Source organism: Myxine glutinosa, chromosome 4, assembly GCF_964187855.1.
Source record: "Myxine glutinosa chromosome 4, kmMyxGlut1.1, whole genome shotgun sequence".
Taxonomy (NCBI): domain Eukaryota; kingdom Metazoa; phylum Chordata; class Myxini; order Myxiniformes; family Myxinidae; genus Myxine; species Myxine glutinosa.
In genome coordinates this window covers 25,843,311-25,861,377 of record NC_136264.1, presented here as the reverse complement: position 1 = coordinate 25,861,377, position 18,067 = coordinate 25,843,311, and the positions used below count along the sequence as shown (strand labels likewise).

General features: G+C 45.6%; 1 protein-coding gene across 2 annotated transcripts in view; it reads right to left on the bottom strand.

The window, feature by feature from the left end:
- Positions 1 to 18,067, bottom strand: part of LOC137425824 (1-phosphatidylinositol 4,5-bisphosphate phosphodiesterase eta-2-like) — a 368,966-nt gene that overhangs the window by 60,665 nt on the left and 290,234 nt on the right. For both annotated transcript variants that reach the window (XM_078775526.1, XM_078775527.1), the window contains 2 exons: positions 13,738 to 13,845; positions 9,118 to 9,242 (listed from right to left, as the gene is read on the bottom strand). In XM_078775526.1, coding sequence (XP_078631652.1) covers positions 9,118 to 9,242; positions 13,738 to 13,845 — 233 coding nt within the window. The remainder of the gene's footprint in view (positions 1 to 9,117; positions 9,243 to 13,737; positions 13,846 to 18,067) is intronic.

Sequence of the window (18,067 nt, the reverse complement as noted above, 5' to 3'; positions counted from 1 at the left end):
GCAAATATAATAGCCGGCGAAGCCGGTGTTGTCAATGAACGCGTACGTATTATGTTGAAAACCTGATTATGCCTTGGCTCGAGAATTCCGAAGCGCAGTGGAGGCCGCCATCTTGCGGATGCGGAAGTATGCATAACAAATTTAAAACGTTCATTAGGAGTTTCTTTCACCCGTCATTGTTTGATTCACAATCTTATGCACCTCCAATGTATTATTAAAATACTTTAAGACCAACATCGGCCCGCACGGGCCTGGTTATCTTCAACGAAACGCGTCAACAAACACCGGACCCAATGAGAGTCGAGCATTTGCAAAAATATTTCTAAAATGAAATCACTCAATGGTGGCCGCCATCGACCGGATGCGGAAGTTTGCATAAAACAATTGCGAAAGAGTTCAATAGGAGTTTGTTTCACCCGTCGTTCTTTGATTCACAATCTAATGAACCTCTAATTAGTAATTAAAATACGTTAAGACCAACCTCGTTATCTTCAACGAAAATCGTCATCAAACACCAGAACCAATGAGATTCGAGCATTTGAAAAAATATTTTTTTTAAAGCTTATTACGCATTTCGGAGGGTGAAAACGGCGTCAAATATTCTAACATTGACGAAGAATTATTTTTTAGAAATCTCGCGGCCGTATGGGATAGTTTTTCACGGCCAGAAATACAGTATAAGCGGTTTACATATTTAGTTTAGAAATACGGATAGTTTTTCACGGCCGGAAATATCCGAAGTTGAGACGGAATTCACCGAATTAATCAAGAAGTAAATTTTATCAATTTTAATCTCATCCAGAATGCAAATTGTGTCATTTTAGGTCTGAATTTTCGAAATTTTGTGAGCTGACCAATCAGCGATCAGCTTAGGGCAGCCAATCAGCGCCCTTTACACAGGACATCTTACCAGGGCGTCGTCTGCGACGCCGGGAACGAGGTTGGTGCAAAACAACCGAATCACGCGGAAGCATATGCTGCTCGAAATAGTTCTCATCATATGCTCAAATTTCCGAAGCTAAATCGTCATTGCTTTGGGCACTGTGAAACGTATCAAGTCACTCGCTTACTGCACAGCGAAAAAGTACGAGCACTTGAACAACGTGGTTTTCGACTCGATTCTGCAAAACGCCATGTCACTCGGTCAAAGCCAAAACGAGGAACAATGTTTCGCCTCCATTCTTCATCGCCACACCGACCTATCAGATGTGGCATGAAGGACGACGTTTATGCTTAACCACGACATAAATGTACCCAAGTCTTGGGTACCCAAGCTAATTCGTGAGAAAGTGTCATGTGACTCCTGCTCATTCACCAGGTTACAATCTACACTGTTTCAATTACCAGTTTAAGTGTACACTTTAACTGTACACTGCTAAATTTCTCTAAAGCGTGTAAAGACCTTTGAGTGCTCGCACCCGCACATATGTGTTGTTGAGGATGTTCAAGAGTACTTACAGGTCACTATCAGCATCTATCACCTTCTTTTCGCGATAAAAATCAATGTTCTCACGAAACGTAATTTGAAAGTAAACCACTCTGGGCCATTTTCGAAATTTTTCTCTTCTTTAGTGGTAGACCTGAAAAGCCGAATTAGGCTTCAATCCCATGCTCCCATGCTCAGTAGGTTTGTCTGATTTATGATGTTGTCCTGCACCTACCGGTATAAGCGGTTTACATAAAGAAAGAAAGCTCGGTTTGATTAACGACAGTCACACATTGCCGTTGAAACGGCGCTATCGTCTGATCTGTCGGCACTGATCTTACTGCAAGCTAACTTCTTCTGGTGGAGGAAGCCGCAGTGCCCGGAGAGAACCAGTCCTGACAGCGACTGAAGTTACTACACACATACTGTGAAAACGTATGTTAAGCCCAGTTAAAATTTCTTAAAATAGGCCTTAAGCTAGCACATCGTATAGATACTTCCTTAAGCTTCTTGTGACATTTATTGTATGCAGGTATTGGAGAGGACTGTCTGCTCTTCTCTTTTACCAAGTCTTACCAGGTACGGTACCTACTACACCTACCCACTACCAACTACCTAACCTACTGATGCCATGCTGATGGGTAAAATAGTGGCAAGAGGCTTTGGCTTCGCCGGCTCATTGCGGCTTTGCAGTCGGTACTAGTAGCCGGCGAAGCCGGTGTCGTCAATAAACGCGTACGTATTATGTCGAAAACCTGATTATGCCTTGGCTTGAGAATTCCGAAGCGCAGTGGAGGCCGCCATCTTGCGGATGCGGAAGTATGCATAACAAATTGGAAAACGTTCAAGAGGAGTTTCTTTCACCCGTCTTTGTTTGATTCACAATCTTATGCACCTCCAATTTATTATTAAAATACTTTAAGACCAACCTCGGTCGCACGGGCCTGGTTATCTTCAACGAAAATCGTCACCAAACACCGGAACCAATGAGATTCGAGCATTTGAATGCATAAAACAATTGCGAAAAAGTTCAATAGGAGTTTGTTTCACTCGTCTTTGTTTGATTCACAATCTAATGCACCTCTAATTTGTAATTAAAATACGTTTAGACCAACCTCGTTATCTTCAACGAAAATCGTCACCAAACACCGGAACCAATGAGATTCGAGCATTTGAAAAATATTTTTAAAAAGCTTATTATGCGTTTCGGAGGGTGAAAACGGCATCAAATATTCTAAAATTGACAAAGAATTATTTTTTAGAAATCTCGCGGCCGTAGGGGATAGTTTTTCATGGCCGGAAATATCCGAAGTTGAGACGGAATTCACCGAATTAATCAAGAAGTAAATTTTATCAATTTTAATCTCATCCAGAATGCAAATGGTACCTACTACACCTACATACACCTACATACACCTACTACACCTACTACACCGACGGTACCTACTACACCTACCTACTACCAACTACCTAACCTACTGATGCCACGGTGATGGGTAAAATAGTGGCAAGAGGCTTTGGCTTCGCCGGCTCATTGCGGCTTTGCAGTCGGGTACTAGTATACCTCTGATCATTCCAATTGTACTGCGCCGAGGACTAACACCCAGGCCTAAGGCCTGCCGATCTGTGTTGCTTCATGGAATGGTGGTGCATGATTTTAATTGGGGTGGAGTCAGGCCAGCAGTGCACCCAATTGGTATAAAGCAGAGGTGGAGTCAGGCCAGCTGTCCAGCCAATCAGTGTAAAGCAGAGGTGAAATCAGGGCAGCTGTCCAGCCAATCGGTGTAAAGCAGAGGTGGAATCAGGGCAGCTGAAAATTGACCCATGTATATTAATATGTGATCTTTTCTAAGTACCAAAAGGAAACAACTCCGTGAAAAAATTGGCAGAACGCACCAAAACCCAAACTTGTTCTGTATCCTATTGTGGTGCTGTGCACACATGACTTGATTGCCAGAAAGGTAGGCCACAATGCGTGGATACAAACGAAAGCACTTTATTACAAGCTCGCACATCAGCACTGGGCGGGCTCGACCTTAGAGCCCGCATATATGTCCCGAGGCCACGCCTTGCCCCCGGGCGTGGCCGAATGGCCGAAAGGCAGGGCATGTATCTCAGTTCCACGCCGGACGCTCACGCCACCCACTGGTGTGCGGAATTATTGACCATTGTGCCCGCCACACGCGCCCCCCAAGAATTCCCGCGCACCTGAAGGGTGAGCTTGCGGGGAAGCCGGATGACCCGGCCGAAACGCCCCCTGGCGATGCGTGCAGGGCTGGGGGGTCACGGGACGGCGGGGCTGAGGGGTGCCGGGGGCCTGACCGCCGGGGGGGGGGGGGGCGGCCTCGACGCAGAGGCAGAGCTGCTTGCGGGGGGTGGTCCAGATCGAGGTGGGCCGGCTTGAGGCGGTCCACGGAGATATGATCCGGGGCACCGCCGATGTCCACAGTGAAATGTTTGTCCCCCGTCTCCAGCACGCGGAAGGGCCCGTCGTACGGGGGCCACAGCGGTGCCCGGTGGGCATCGTGCCGGATGAAAACGTACTCCGCCGTCCGAAGCTCCGGGGCAACGTGGGAGGACGGGAAACCGTGGTGTGCCGTCGGCACCGGGGCGAACCTCCTGGCAGTCTCCTGCAGGGTGGAGTGCTATTGCGCCGTGGACCAAGGAACCGTGGAGTCGGGGATAAATTCGCCCGGCACCCGCAGCGGTTGTCCGAAGACCTGCTCCACCGAGGACGCATGCAGGTCGTCCTTGGGCGTCGTCCTGAGGCCCAGCAGGACACAGGGGAGCCTGTCGACCCAGCTGCCGTCGCGGAGGCTGGCCCGGAGCGCGGTCTTCATCGAGCGATGAAAACGCTCGCACAGGCGGTTGGCCTGGGGGTGGTAGGCCGTGGTGCGGTGCAGTTTGACGCCGAGCCCTTGCGCCACCGCTCCCCAGATCTCCGAGGTGAACTGGGGGCCGCGGTCGGATGAGATGTCTGAGGGGGCACCGAACCAGGCAACCCATGTGGCGATGAAGGCTTGCGCAACGTCAGCCGCAGTCGTCGCCGCCAATGGCACGGCCCCGGCCACCGGATGGTGCGGTCCACCATGGTGAGGAGGTGGGTGAACCCCCGCGAGGGGGGCAGAGGTCCCACGAAGTCAACGTGGATGTGGTCGAACCGACGCTCGGGCACCGTAAACGGGGCCAACGGGGCCTGGGTGTGGCGGTGGACCTTTGCGCGCTGGCATGCGAGGCACGTCCTGGCCCAGTTGCGGACGTTCTTCCTGAGGCCATGCTAGATGAACTTCACCGCGATGAGCTTCTGGGAGGCCTTTGTGCCCGGGTGGGACAGGCCATGGATGGCGTCGAAAACCGGGCGCTGCCAGCCAGCGGGCACGATGGGGAGAGGCCGGCCGAGGGAGACATCGCACAAGAGGGCTGTGCCCGCGACGTCGAACGGCACCTCGGTGAAGCGGAGGCCCGTGACAGCGGTCCGCAAGGCCTGGACGTCGGGGTCGGCGGTCTGGTCCTCCGCCATCCGGGCATCGTCGATCCCGAGGTGGACCGCGTGTGCGACGGCCCGGGAAAGGCAATCCGCCACCGGGTTGTCTTTACCCGCTCCGTGACGTGATGGATGTCCATCGTATACTCGGACACGGCAGAGAGGTGACGCTGCTGCCGGGCCGACCATGGCTCGGTGACCTTGGCCATCGCGAACACAAGGGGCTTGTGATCGACGAAAGCCGTGAATGGGCGGCCCTCGAGCAGATGGCGGAAGTGCCGGACCGCCAGGTGGAGTCCGAGCAGCTCGCGGTCGAAGGTGCTGTAGCGGCATTCGTGCGGGCGAAGCTGCCGGCTAAAAAACGCCAGCGGCTGCCAAGCACCACGCACCCACTGCTCGTGCACCGCGCCCACCGCGCAGTCTGACGCGTCGGTGGTGAGGGTGATTGGTGCATCGGGCGCCGGGTGCGCCAGCACGGTGGCGTTGGCCAAGGCCAGCTTTGCGCCCGCAAACGCCACGTCCATCGGCTCCGTCCAGGCGATGTCACCTTTGCCCGGCTTCCTCCGGAGGGCCTCATGCAGGGGACGCAGGAGATGGGCGACGCGTGGCATGAAGCGGTGGTAAAAATTGATCATGCCCAGGAATTCCTGGAGCCCCTTGATCGTGTGGGGGCGTGGGAAACTCTTGACGGCCTCCACCTTGGCCGGTAAAGGGATGGCCCCGTGCCTGGTGATGCGGTGCCCCAAGAAGTCGATGGCAGTGACGCCGAAACGGCACTTCGCGGGGTTGATGATCAGGCCATGCTGGCCCAGGCGTTCGAAGAGCGTGCAGAGGTGGAGCAGGTGCTCCTCCCGGGACGCGCTCGCGACTAGGATGTCATCCAGGTAGACATAGATGAAAGGTAAGTCGCGCAAGACGCTGTCCATGAGCCGCTGGAATGCCTGGGCCGCATTCTTCAACCAAAAAGGCATCCGCAGGAACTCAAAGAGGCCGAAAGGGGTGATGACGGCCATCTTTGGGACATCGTCCGGTTGTACGGGGACCTGGTGGTAGCCCCGGTCGAGGTCCACCTTAGAGAAAACGGTCGTGTTTGCCAACCGGGCAGAAAAGTCTTGAATATGCGGGACCGGGTAGCGGTCGGGGTGGTGGCATCGTTGAGCCGGTGGTAGTCACCGCACGGCCACCATCCGCTGCCGGGCTTGGGCACAATGTGCAGAGGAGAGGCCCAAGCGCTGTTGGAGCGCCGTACGATGCCCAGCCGTTCCAGCATGGCGAACTCCGCTTTCGCCACAGCGAGCTTCGTGGGGTCGAGGCGGCGCGCCCGGGCGTAGACCGATGGGCCGACGGTGGGGATATGGTGCTCCACCCCGTGTTTGACAGCCACCGCTGAGAGGGTGGGCCGCGTGAGTGCCGGGAAACTGGCGAGGAAGTGGGTAAACTCGTTCGCTGCCGGAAGCGTCCAAACTAATCTCGCCGGGACGGAACCACTCAGCAAGCCGCTTGGCAAGCCGCTCGGTGAGCCGCTCAGCAAGTTGCTCAATGAGCCGCTCAGCGAACAAGCGAGCGAGCTGAAGGTTTCAGCCTGGATGAGACGTCGACGCTTAACGTCCACCAACAGCCCATTCACACAAAGGAAGTCCGCACCGAGCAGGGCCATTGGCACGCTGGCGGTGACGAACGACCATTGGAAACGCTGCCCTCCAAACCGCAGTGAGAGGCAACGCTTCCCGAATGTGTGGATGGGTGTTCCGTTGGCGGCAAGCAAAGCGGGGCCCCGGCCCGCGGCTTGCTTGTCGGACGCGGAGGCAGGGAGGACGCTTACCTGCGCTCACGTGTCGCACAGAAAACGACGACCAGACGAGGTGTCCGTGATGAACAGTAGGCTGCCAGAATGGCCGACGCTCATGGCCGCAAGTGAGCGCCGGCCCGGTCGTTCACGACCCGTCAAAAGAACACGGCGGGCGGCACGTTCTAGCCTTGCGGCCGAACCTGGCATGGTAGTAGCACCATGTTTGCGGCGGCGGCGACCGCGTCGGCCATGCCGGCGGCGGTGGTGGTGGCGGCGGCGGTAGTGGGCGGGGCGTAGCAGCGGCCACGAGGGAAGCAGGGGGCGCTGGAGCCTCCGCACCGGGATCCACTACGGCAGCACCGTACACCGACCGCGTGTCGCAGGCCGCAAAAAATTTGTCAGCCTCTCCGGCCAGGGCGCGGGGTTCCGTTATTTTGGAACCGGCCAGCACGAGGCGCACCTGTACAGGTAGCTGGCAGAGGAAAAGTGCTCGGAACAAGAAATCCGGGCGCTGGTCTCCAAGCAGGGACAGCATAAAATCCATCCAGACGGATGGTCGTGTGTCGCCGAGGGCAGGAAGGTCCAGGAGGCGGTCGGCGCGTTCGACCTCCGTGAGCCCTACCGTGGCGAGGAGGAGACGTTTGAGCGCCTCATACTTGTGGTCGCCCGGCGGGCGCCGAAGGATGGACACGATGCGGGCGGCAGTGCCGGGCCTGAGGGCGGCGACCACGTGGTAGTACCTGGTCTCGTCCGCCGTGATGCCCCGGAGTTGGAATTGAGCTTCGGCCTGCACAAACCAAACGTCGGCTTGCGCTTCCCAGAACTCCGGGAGTTTGATGGCGACGGCGTTGATAGCCATGGCGCGTTCGGGGGTCAGCAACGGCTGAACCAGTCGGGGTCACCAGTGTGGTGCTGTGCACACACGACTCGATTGCCAGAAAGGTAGGCCACAACGCGTGGATACAAACAAAAGCACTTTATTACAAGCTCGCACATCAGCACTGGGCGGGCTCGACCTTAGAGCCCGCATATATGTCTCGAGGCCACGCCTTGCCCCCGGGCATGGCCGAACGGCCGAAAGGCGGGGCATGTATCTCAGTTCCATGCCCGGACGCTCGCGCCACCCACTGGTGCACGGAATTATTGACCATTGTGCCCGCCACACTATCATAATAAAGCCATGTACCACATTTCAGTTGAATATTTTATCGGGTAGGAAAAAAAGTGCGGAAAAACACAAATGGGATGGACGGAGGGATAGACAGAGAGCAAACCTATAGTCCCCTTGGGGTAGCGTACTAATAAATGCAAGTGCAAGAGAACATGAAATAAAAACACACAAATAAGTGATGTATAGCTAAATTATTATTGAAATTGTTTTTAATATTGTTGAACAACTTGCTCATTTCTTCTCCAAAATTGCTTATTTCTGCATTGAAAATCATTTCAAATATTATTTGATGATTCACTGCAGTAATTGTTTTAATTGTGTATAAATTTTATTTCTCTACTGAAATTGTTTTAAATATCGTTTAGAAATTGCTAATTTCTCCAATGAAATTGTTTTTGAATAGTGTTTAAAAATCGCTCATTTCTCCAATGAAATATTGCTCATTACCTTCGCCACCAAAGGTGGATGGAGGTTATGTTTTCACTGTCTGTCTGTCTGTCTGTCTGTCAGTCCGTTTGTGAACAAAATATCTCAAAAAGTTGTGGACGGATTCGGACGAAATTTGGTAGAGATGTAGCGTATGTGACAAGGACGAAATGATTAGATTTTGACATGACTTGATTTGGATTAAATGACTCAGGACTTGACTTCAGCCATGACCATAATGACTTGAGACTTGACAATAACAACTTGAGACTTGACCATAACGACTTCAGACTTGAGATTAACGACTTGAGGCTTGACCATAATGACTTGAGACTTGACCATAATGACTTGGGACTTGACCATAATGACTTGAGACTTGACCATAATGACTTGAGACTTGAGAATAACGACTTGAGGCTTGACCATAATGACTTGAGACTTGACCATAATGACTTGAGACTTGACCATAATGACTTGAGACTTGACCATAATGACTTGAGACTTGACCATAACGACGTGAAAAAATTGACTTGAACAAAATGACTTGTTTACAACTCTGGTATACAGTATATACACTACATGATCTATGTATTGGAAAATAATAAAATATGTTGGCATGTCTTGAATTATTCGGAGTTTCTCATTCGTATAACCTTTTGAACATCCCTCATAAACAAGTAGAAATGTTAACAGTTTGCAAAATGGAAACACAGAAAACAGACGACTAAGAAAGGCAGACATAAGCACAAGGAGTAAAAGAAAAATGGATATTGACCAAATCTGCTGTACCGTACAGACAGACATTGGTACAGACACCATACCTCTCCGCGGTCGCCGAGGACGGAGTCTGGTGGTTTGGGCAACTGCTGCCCACTGATTACCTTGACAGCCAGCTCTGTGTGGAACCTTTCTTGGAGCACCTCCTCGGAGAGAGGGTTAAAACCCTCTGAGCCATACATGCCAACACAGAAAGCAAACAGCAATATGCACAATGTTTGTCTGAGCCAGATAACAGGGCTTGGTACTTTATTTTATCTTTAATAAAAGACTTTAGGATAAAGATACGATAAAGATAAGATAAAGGGCTTTTATCTTTAATACTTGTTACTTTATTTTATGTCTTGTCTTTAATACTTGTTACTTTATTTTATGTCTTGTCTTTAATACTTGTTACTTTATTTTATGTCTTGTCTTTAATACTTGTTACTTTATTTTATGTCTTGTCTTTAATACTTGTTACTTTATTTTATGTCTTGTCTTTAATACTTGTTACTTTATTTTATGTCTTGTCTTTAATACTTGTCACTTTATTTCATGTCCTTTTGTAAATGAGGGAATTTGCCAAAAGTCCTGGCGGCATAAATTTACTACTCCATGACAGGGTGACCGCCAATTGTATCAAAGAGCAAAGATATGCAAAGCTGTTATCCACTGTGGTTATGTGGTTAACTATTAAATTAATTAGAAAGCCAGTATGTGTGCTTTGATATGCTCTAGCAAGGAAAGCTGATGCTGTGTTTTAATTTGCAAGTTGAGTTGGTCATTCCTTGAGGTTTCATCATGAGCTTTGAATTTACGTACATAAGCATGAGCACACAAGCGATGATGAAAGAGCAAAATCGAAGACCCCTGGGGTTGGATATGGATCTGTTTACGGGTTACACAATGATGTCATGGTAAGGAATCCAGAACACCACCCTGCGGCGATGGCCTTATGATGGACCGACATACATGTGGAAGGAAATATAGCACACACTAGTTTACTTTTGTGTCAAATTTTAAAATTATTATTGAAGAAACTTACAATTGGCAACAAATTCAAGGACAAGGAAATTCAATGAAAATTGCAAAATTTATGTTGGAATTAATTCAAGAAAGACAAATGAAATGGCAGAATGATGGGAAGAATCAACTGGTCTTCGGCAGGCAGTGAAGGAGAACCAAAATAAATAGTGATGGTAATATTTGATAACTCTTGAGTCGAGTAAGGATGAGAATCTCTACCAACAAAGGAACACTCAGTTTATTTTATGAGCAATGAAAAGTGATTTTTGAAAACGATCACCGAAATTGGATCGCACAGGCTGCATCGGTCAGGGACTAAACCCTTTTAGACCACAAGGTTGGAATTCCACAAAAAAATCCACTTCTTTTAAAGGCCTCAATTACTCCTACCCAATTTCAGAGTGGGCCTCGGGGAAAATCTTTGGCACAACTCTTTCACAAACTGTTCCAGGCCTGACGTTGGACTGAAGCTGATTTGGGTGGGAATTTTTAAATTGTTTTAAGGATGATGGAGATAACTAGGCTACTCTTCACGAATGACGTAGATATTTAATGGACACCAACAACCAGTGCTGGCAGATTTTCGGCTGGCTTGAGATTCAAACCCAAGCTAGAAAGCACGAAGCTGAGTGCGCATAGCTCTAAGTTCCCAACCCTGGAATTTGGAAAAATACTCAACAAAAATTCATTACTGTAGAGCATTTGTTAACACGCATAACTAAATGTCACATGCATGAGGCTGTGGCTGTAAAATATGGACACTGTAAGTTCAAAGTATTTTATTGCCGATTCAAATTTGGAGATGTTAGTGCAACGGGATTTTTTCATACGACGCATTTCCGTTGCCACCACTAACATTTCCGCCCAGAGGGTATTAAGAACCAAACCACCTTTGTGGACTGTTTGTGGATATCCCATGTCGTTACTTCCAAGATGTTATCATCAAATCCTTAACACAGCTGCTTCCAGCTGGTTTTGAAGCCACACTCTCTGGGATGATAGTCTAGCAACCTTCACCATTCATGTGTACACGAGAAAGAAGTTTAATAACATCCTAAATTAACTTTTTCCACTTCCGATAATTATTATGTAAGGTCACACAAGCATTTTGATGCAATATTCCAACAACTGATACAACTGATGTTGGATGCACAGTGTTAGTTAGCACTTACACGAGCCTCGACTTAGTATACAAAAAAATAATTAATTTAAAAAGATTAGTATATTAAATTAATCAAGCAAGGCAAATAATTAATTAAAATAAGATTAGTATATTAAATTAATCAAGCAAGGCAAATAATTAATGAAAATAAGATTAGTATATTAAATTAATCAAGCAAGGCAAATAATTAATGGAAATAAGATTAGTATATTAAATTAATCAAGCAAGGCAAATAATTAATTAAAATAAGATTAGTATATTAAATTAATCAAGCAAGGCAAATAATTAATTAAAATAAGATTAGTATATTAAATTAATCAAGCAAGGAAAATAATTAATTAAAATAAGATTTGTATATTAAATTCATCAAGCAAGAAAAAAAAAATTAAAATAAGATTAGTACATTAAATTAATCAAGCAAGGCAAATAATTAATTAAAATAAGATTAGTATATTAAATTAATCAAGCAAGGAAAATAATTAATTAAAATAAGATTTGTATATTAAATTAATCAAGCAAGAAAAAAAAAAATGTAAAATAAGATTAGTACATTAAATTAATCAAGCAAGGCAAATAATTAATTAAAATAAGATTCGTATATTAAATTAATCAAGCAAGGAAAATAATTAATTAAAATAAGATTAGTATGTTAAATTAATCAAGCCAGGCAAATAATTAATAAGATTAGTATATTAAATTAATCATGCAAGGCAAATAATTAATTAAAATAAGATTAGTATATTAAATTAATCAAGCAAGGCAAATAATTAATTAAAATAAGATTAGTATATTAAATTAATCAAGCAAGGCAAATAATTAATAAGATTAGAATATTAAATTAATCAAGCAAGGCAAATAATTAATTAAACTAAGATTAGTACATTAAATTAATCAAGAAAGGCAAATAGTTAATTAAAACAACATTAGTATATTCAATTAATCAAGCAAGGCAAATAATTAATTAAAATAAGATTAGTATATGAAATTAATCAAGAAAGGCAAATAATTAATTAAAATAAGATTAGTATATTCAATTAATCAAGCAAGGAAAATAATTAATTAAAATAAGTTTAGTACATTAAATTAATCAAGCAAGGCAAATAATTAATTAAATTAAGATTAGTATATTAAATTAATCAAGCAAGGCAAATAATTAATAAGATTAGTATATTAAATTAATCAAGCAAGGCAAATAATTAATTAAATTAAGATTAGTATATTAAATTAATCAAGAAAGGCAAATAATTAATTAAAATAAGATTAGTATATTAAATTAATCAAGCAAGGAAAATAATTAATAAAAATAAGATTAGTATATTAAATTAATCAAGCAAGGCAAATAATTAATAAAAATAAGATTAGTATATTAAATTAATCAAGCAAGGCAAATAATTAATTAAAATAAGATTAGTATATTAAATTAATCAAGCAAGGCAAATAATTAATTAAAATATGATTAGTATATTAAATTAATCAAGAAAGGCAAATAATTAATTAAAATATGATTAGTATATTAAATTAATCAAGCAAGGCAAATAATTAAATTAAAAAGATTAGTATATTAAATTAATCAAGCAAGGAAAATAATTAATTAAAAAAGATAGGCATATTAAATTAATCAAGCAAGGCAAATAATTAATTAAAATAAGATTAGTACATTAAATTAATCAAGCAAGGAAAATAATTAATTAAATAAGATAGGCATATTAAATTAATCAAGCAAGGCAAATAATTAATTAAAATAAGATTATTATATTAAATTAATCAAGCAAGGCAAATAATTAATTAAAATAAGATTAGTATATTAAATTAATCAAGCAAGGCAAATAATTAATTAAAATAAGATTAGTATATTAAATTAATCAAGCAAGACAAATAATTAATTAAAATAAGATTAGTATATTAAATTAATCAAGCAAGGCAAATAATTAATTAAAATATGATTAGTATATAAAATTAATCAAGCAAGGCAAATAATTAATTTTAAAAGATCAGCATATTAAATTAATCAAGCAAGGAAAATAATTAATTAAATAAGATAGGCATATTAAATTAATCAAGCAAGGCAAATAATTAATTAAAATAAGATTTGTACATTAAATTAATCAAGCAAGGAAAATAATTAATTAAATAAGATAGGCATATTAAATTAATCAAGGAAGGCAAATAATTAATTAAAATAAGATTAGTACATTAAATTAATCAAGCAAGGCAAATCATTAATTAAATAAGATTAGTATATTAAATTAATCAAGCAAGGCAAATAATTAATAAGATTAGTATATTAAATTAATCAAGCAAGGAAAATAATTAATTAAAATAATATTAGTATATTCAATTAATCAAGCAAGGCAAATAATTAATTAAATTAAGCAAGGCAATCAATCCTCGGTTTCATGTATAAGATGTCTGCACTGCATGGCATGAGGCCGACAGGTGTAATGCAAAAAAAGGTGTGCAAGATGAGTGCCTGATGCCACGATGCGTGTCACACCTTCACTCAGGCAGTCTGGTTTGAGAACGTAGCCACAATTCCCATTGGTTGCAAAAAGTGCTCTGTTAAGTTCCATCATCCTTCCACTGGTCTGGTAGTTCAAAGCCACTGGTACAGGAAGGAGACACACAAAATTAGGGAATCCGATTAAACATCTCCCAGATCCATGACGTCATTTCCACTGAGCATTCCTTTTCGGGACCCAGAACATTGAGAAAAAAAAAGCATAACACGTGACACTAACATCAGGCAACAACATGATTTGTTGCACCTTTTGAAATTGGTGCAGCAGATGAAATATCAACGTAATTGTCTGCACAGGATAAATAAAACATCAGCGAGACTCATGTTATATGTAAGCATTTGTGAGTAACACTGACATGTGTTAACAGGCTGATTTTAGTGGATAAAACATCTTGAAAGGTGGTCTATAAATCAACAATTTGGCAGACATATATATATTGTTACGGACACGGCTAAAGATGTTGCTTGACCGAGCGGAATGGCCGCCGTGTTCGTACAGTTCCCCCGATTCTTCCCTAACTCACCCGATTCCACTCGAACGTTGGCCAAATCGCGCTACGCTAAATCAATGATGGAAAGGACACAACGACTGGGATAGAGGAAATGACGCAAGGGGTACAGTTCTCAAGACCTCCAGAGGAGGATATAATTAGTGGTGGAGAAAAAGGGGTAGATTACAAGGTAGAGTGAGGTAAAAGACACAGAAGAGATAGGCACTTAGATACAATCTTATCTATAGCCGACAGACCACAGACAAACGGAACAAGGCTGACTTACACAGGGATTGATGGCAGGGAAGGACAGGTCGGTTGATAGCACAAGGTGCACCTTGGCTCGGGGACAGGATCAAGCACGGTCCAAAAGATGCAGGGAGGCCTCACAGCGCTCGGAGGTGGTGTCTTTCTTTCTCCAAGCTCAGCGCGCATCTGACGTCACCTCCCTCTTCCTGCGCATGCTCAGCGGGGAGTCACACGCCCTCGGCTGGTTGGCTCCGCCCCCGATGGGACCGGTCCGCCGCTTCTATTGGGTGCGGGGGTTACCGGGCTCCGCCCTTGACGAGGAGCTGACAGCGAGCCCCTACTTGGTAACCCCGTCGAGCACATGTTCGATGGCGGCTCGTTGGAAAGGCCTGGTGCCCTCCCAACACCCCCTACCAACCAAGCCGGAGTGAGGACGCACACTCCCCGCACCACCGCCGTTGCTGTTGTTGTTGTTGTTGTTGCTGAACCGTGAGGAAGAGCTGCGGGGAGGTATTGGGAGGTCCTAAACTTCCTAACGGTGCCATACAATCACATTCTGGTGCAACGAAGAGTCAGAATTAATGGAAACGAATCCTTAACTGACATAGACTAAGAATAACTAGCAAGATGTCCTATAGTTGTCTACGTGAGATGCGGTGGACCTGGATGCGACATTTAATGGGGGGGAAATAGGGGGAGGTTGGGTCTACAGAGTGTTGTTTACAGAAAATGGGACTAGGGAATGGGGGATTGGGGATAGTTGGGAAGTATTGAGGAAATAGGGGAATATTTACAAGCGGATATGGATGGATGCCAATCCCATATCCGCAACATTGCACCCTTCTCTACCTCGGGGCGTCCCGACCCGATAAATTTTTACCTACGTTAGTGTGGCACTCAGATGTAGTTCCCTCTACTATTAACTCAACCCTGAGTGCGACAGTTTTACAGATGTTCACAAATGAGTAAATATGTCCCCCTGCGACGTTGCACCCTTCTCCTAACAGAAACACACCCACAGGATAACCGAATCGCGGAAAGCATCCTCAAACTAAACATACAGCCGGTAGGGAGCATCATTTACACAAGACTACACTGATATTTACACTACGATCCAGGACCTGTTCTTTGAGGAACACATGCAGATGTTATGCATAGAGAGAGCATGCATGCCAGCATCGATACACCAACCCACGAGTGCCCTGTGGCCCTACGGCCTTTAATAATGTGCAGAGCACCCCGTCCAAGCACCAAAAGCACCACCCCATTATGTACAGTCAGCACCATCCGGTGCACCAATAAAGTGTTCAATAAAAATGCACAATTAAATGTCCATGGTCACCGGTGGTGTCGCAGCCGGCCGATGTTCTGCCGCTGGTCTTGCCTTCTTGGAGTGCACTTGGCCTTCTGGCTTCTTTAGAAATAAAGAAAGGCGCCAACCGCATCCATTTCTAAATTGTGGCCGTCAGGGGGGCCAACTAAAAGTGGTTCACCTGTATGGCATAGGTGCCACGTTGACCCAGAGGTCCATCCACGGGTGGTGCTTGACCGCCAAAGAACTGCGGTCCATTGTGGGCGGCCACCAAAATTGCGGTCCATATGGTGTATCGATCCAGGCAGCAAGCAGCGGAAGTACAGGCCCACAACTGCGGAGCCAGCACCTCTCTCTCTTCTCTCTCTGCCCCAAAGCCAGATCCTCGGAGGTGGGAGACAAAAGAAGACAAGTGAGTAAGGTGGTAAGGGCGCAAAAGTGCACGCAATACTAGGTAATGCACACTGGGGGCACATGGGAACCAGGTGAGACAGGTACGTTCCTACCGTACGCCCCTCCCCCCCACCAGGTAACCTACATTGCCCCTCCCTTACCCCTTACTGTATCCACAAAACACAACACTACCCATAAACATCTACTTTACACATCAACAAACGTCCCTACTGTCTTCCCCATTCCTCCCATAAACCAAATTCGTCTTCTCTCCCTCCTAACCAATCAAATTTGCCATTTCCAACTCTCATCAAAATTTGCCATCTCCAACTCAACATCAAAATTTGCCATCACCAATTCATCATCAGTCCCTCCTAAGGAGGGAGAGATGGAATCACCCCAATGTCTCATCCACGTCATGATGCGTCTCACAAATCCACACAGCAATTCTCCTTTCCTGCAACACAGAACAAAGGAACACAGGTGTGGAGTCATCATCACCACCTCACGTAAGTGGCTGCGTATGGTGCGACAGGTTCATCAATCCTAACTATTTCCTAAATGACTTTAACAACTTTACATTACCCGGGGTCTTTCCCTGCCAATCCATTGGCCAACTTACACTATGGGTTCTAAAAACCAATTCCCATTGACCAAACTGTGGTGCTTCTCAAGTTGGGGTCTCACTCCCCCGATTCATCACTCGGTGCTCCCGCACAATTTCGGTGGCTGGGTCGTGTGACGCTCCCAGCTGGTCCGCCCACCTGCACACCTCCACCACTGTTGTTGCCTACCGAGCTCACCTGCTCCTCACCCTAACCTAACTAACTGGGGAAGGCCCTCTCGCACTCTCACCCCCTCAGTGCCCTCCCTGGCACGGCCTGCCCGATCCACACCCGGGATCCTCAGGCACCCACTGACACTAACGGCTCCCAGAGCCCACCTGTGGCCTCACCTGGCCGACATCTAACAGTGGCGGAGTGCCCAACCATTCACACTCATACTAACAGGCCACACGACCAGCCAATTTCACCACACCAATGCACCCATCCACAATACCATTCTGCATCCGCACCACAAATGCCAATATCCAACCACAATTTACCTATACCTTCTAACTATTCTTTAAACTACCCTCCCCGGGTACTCGTGAAAAGGGGTCCACTCTTCCCCCATCCACACCTTCGCACCATGCACACCACTCCGTACCACTTACTCCAACTCTCTCCACACCACTCATTCTCTGCTCCATATATTCCACACACCTGTACTTGCACACCTGTGCTCTCATACTTGGTGCCGCCTGCACCCTTCTCTCCCCCAAGCGCATTCGCGCTGATCCACAACACTCACTACTCATACACTGCTCCACACACCTGTCCAGTTCTCACACAGCATCATCTCATCTAACTACTCCCCTCTGAAACTTGCGCTTCCCAGTCGTCCCTTTAAACTATTGCGCTCCCTCGTCATTATCATCCACACTAAACTACCTGCGTCCCCACTACAGGTATCAGTCACTACCTAAACCTTAACGTTACCTAATGTCATCTTCGCTAGATCCCTACACACAATATCCTAACCCACCCGGGCTAGTTTTCACTGCCATAAACCCCATAAACTATAGCGCATTTGCCCCCAGTTTGTGAGGGATGACAGAGTTGCCATCCCACCACATCGGGCATCTCCCACTACCAATTTTGCACATCAAATTTCAACAAATCAAAAATTTGCCAATCACTACCCATCATCTGCCAATCATTACTGCCAATCCTTTGCCAATCATCAAATTTTGTTTTTTTTCTAATTTTGGGTCCAAAACACTAACCTCATCACCCGTCTACTTATTAGATCCTCTCGG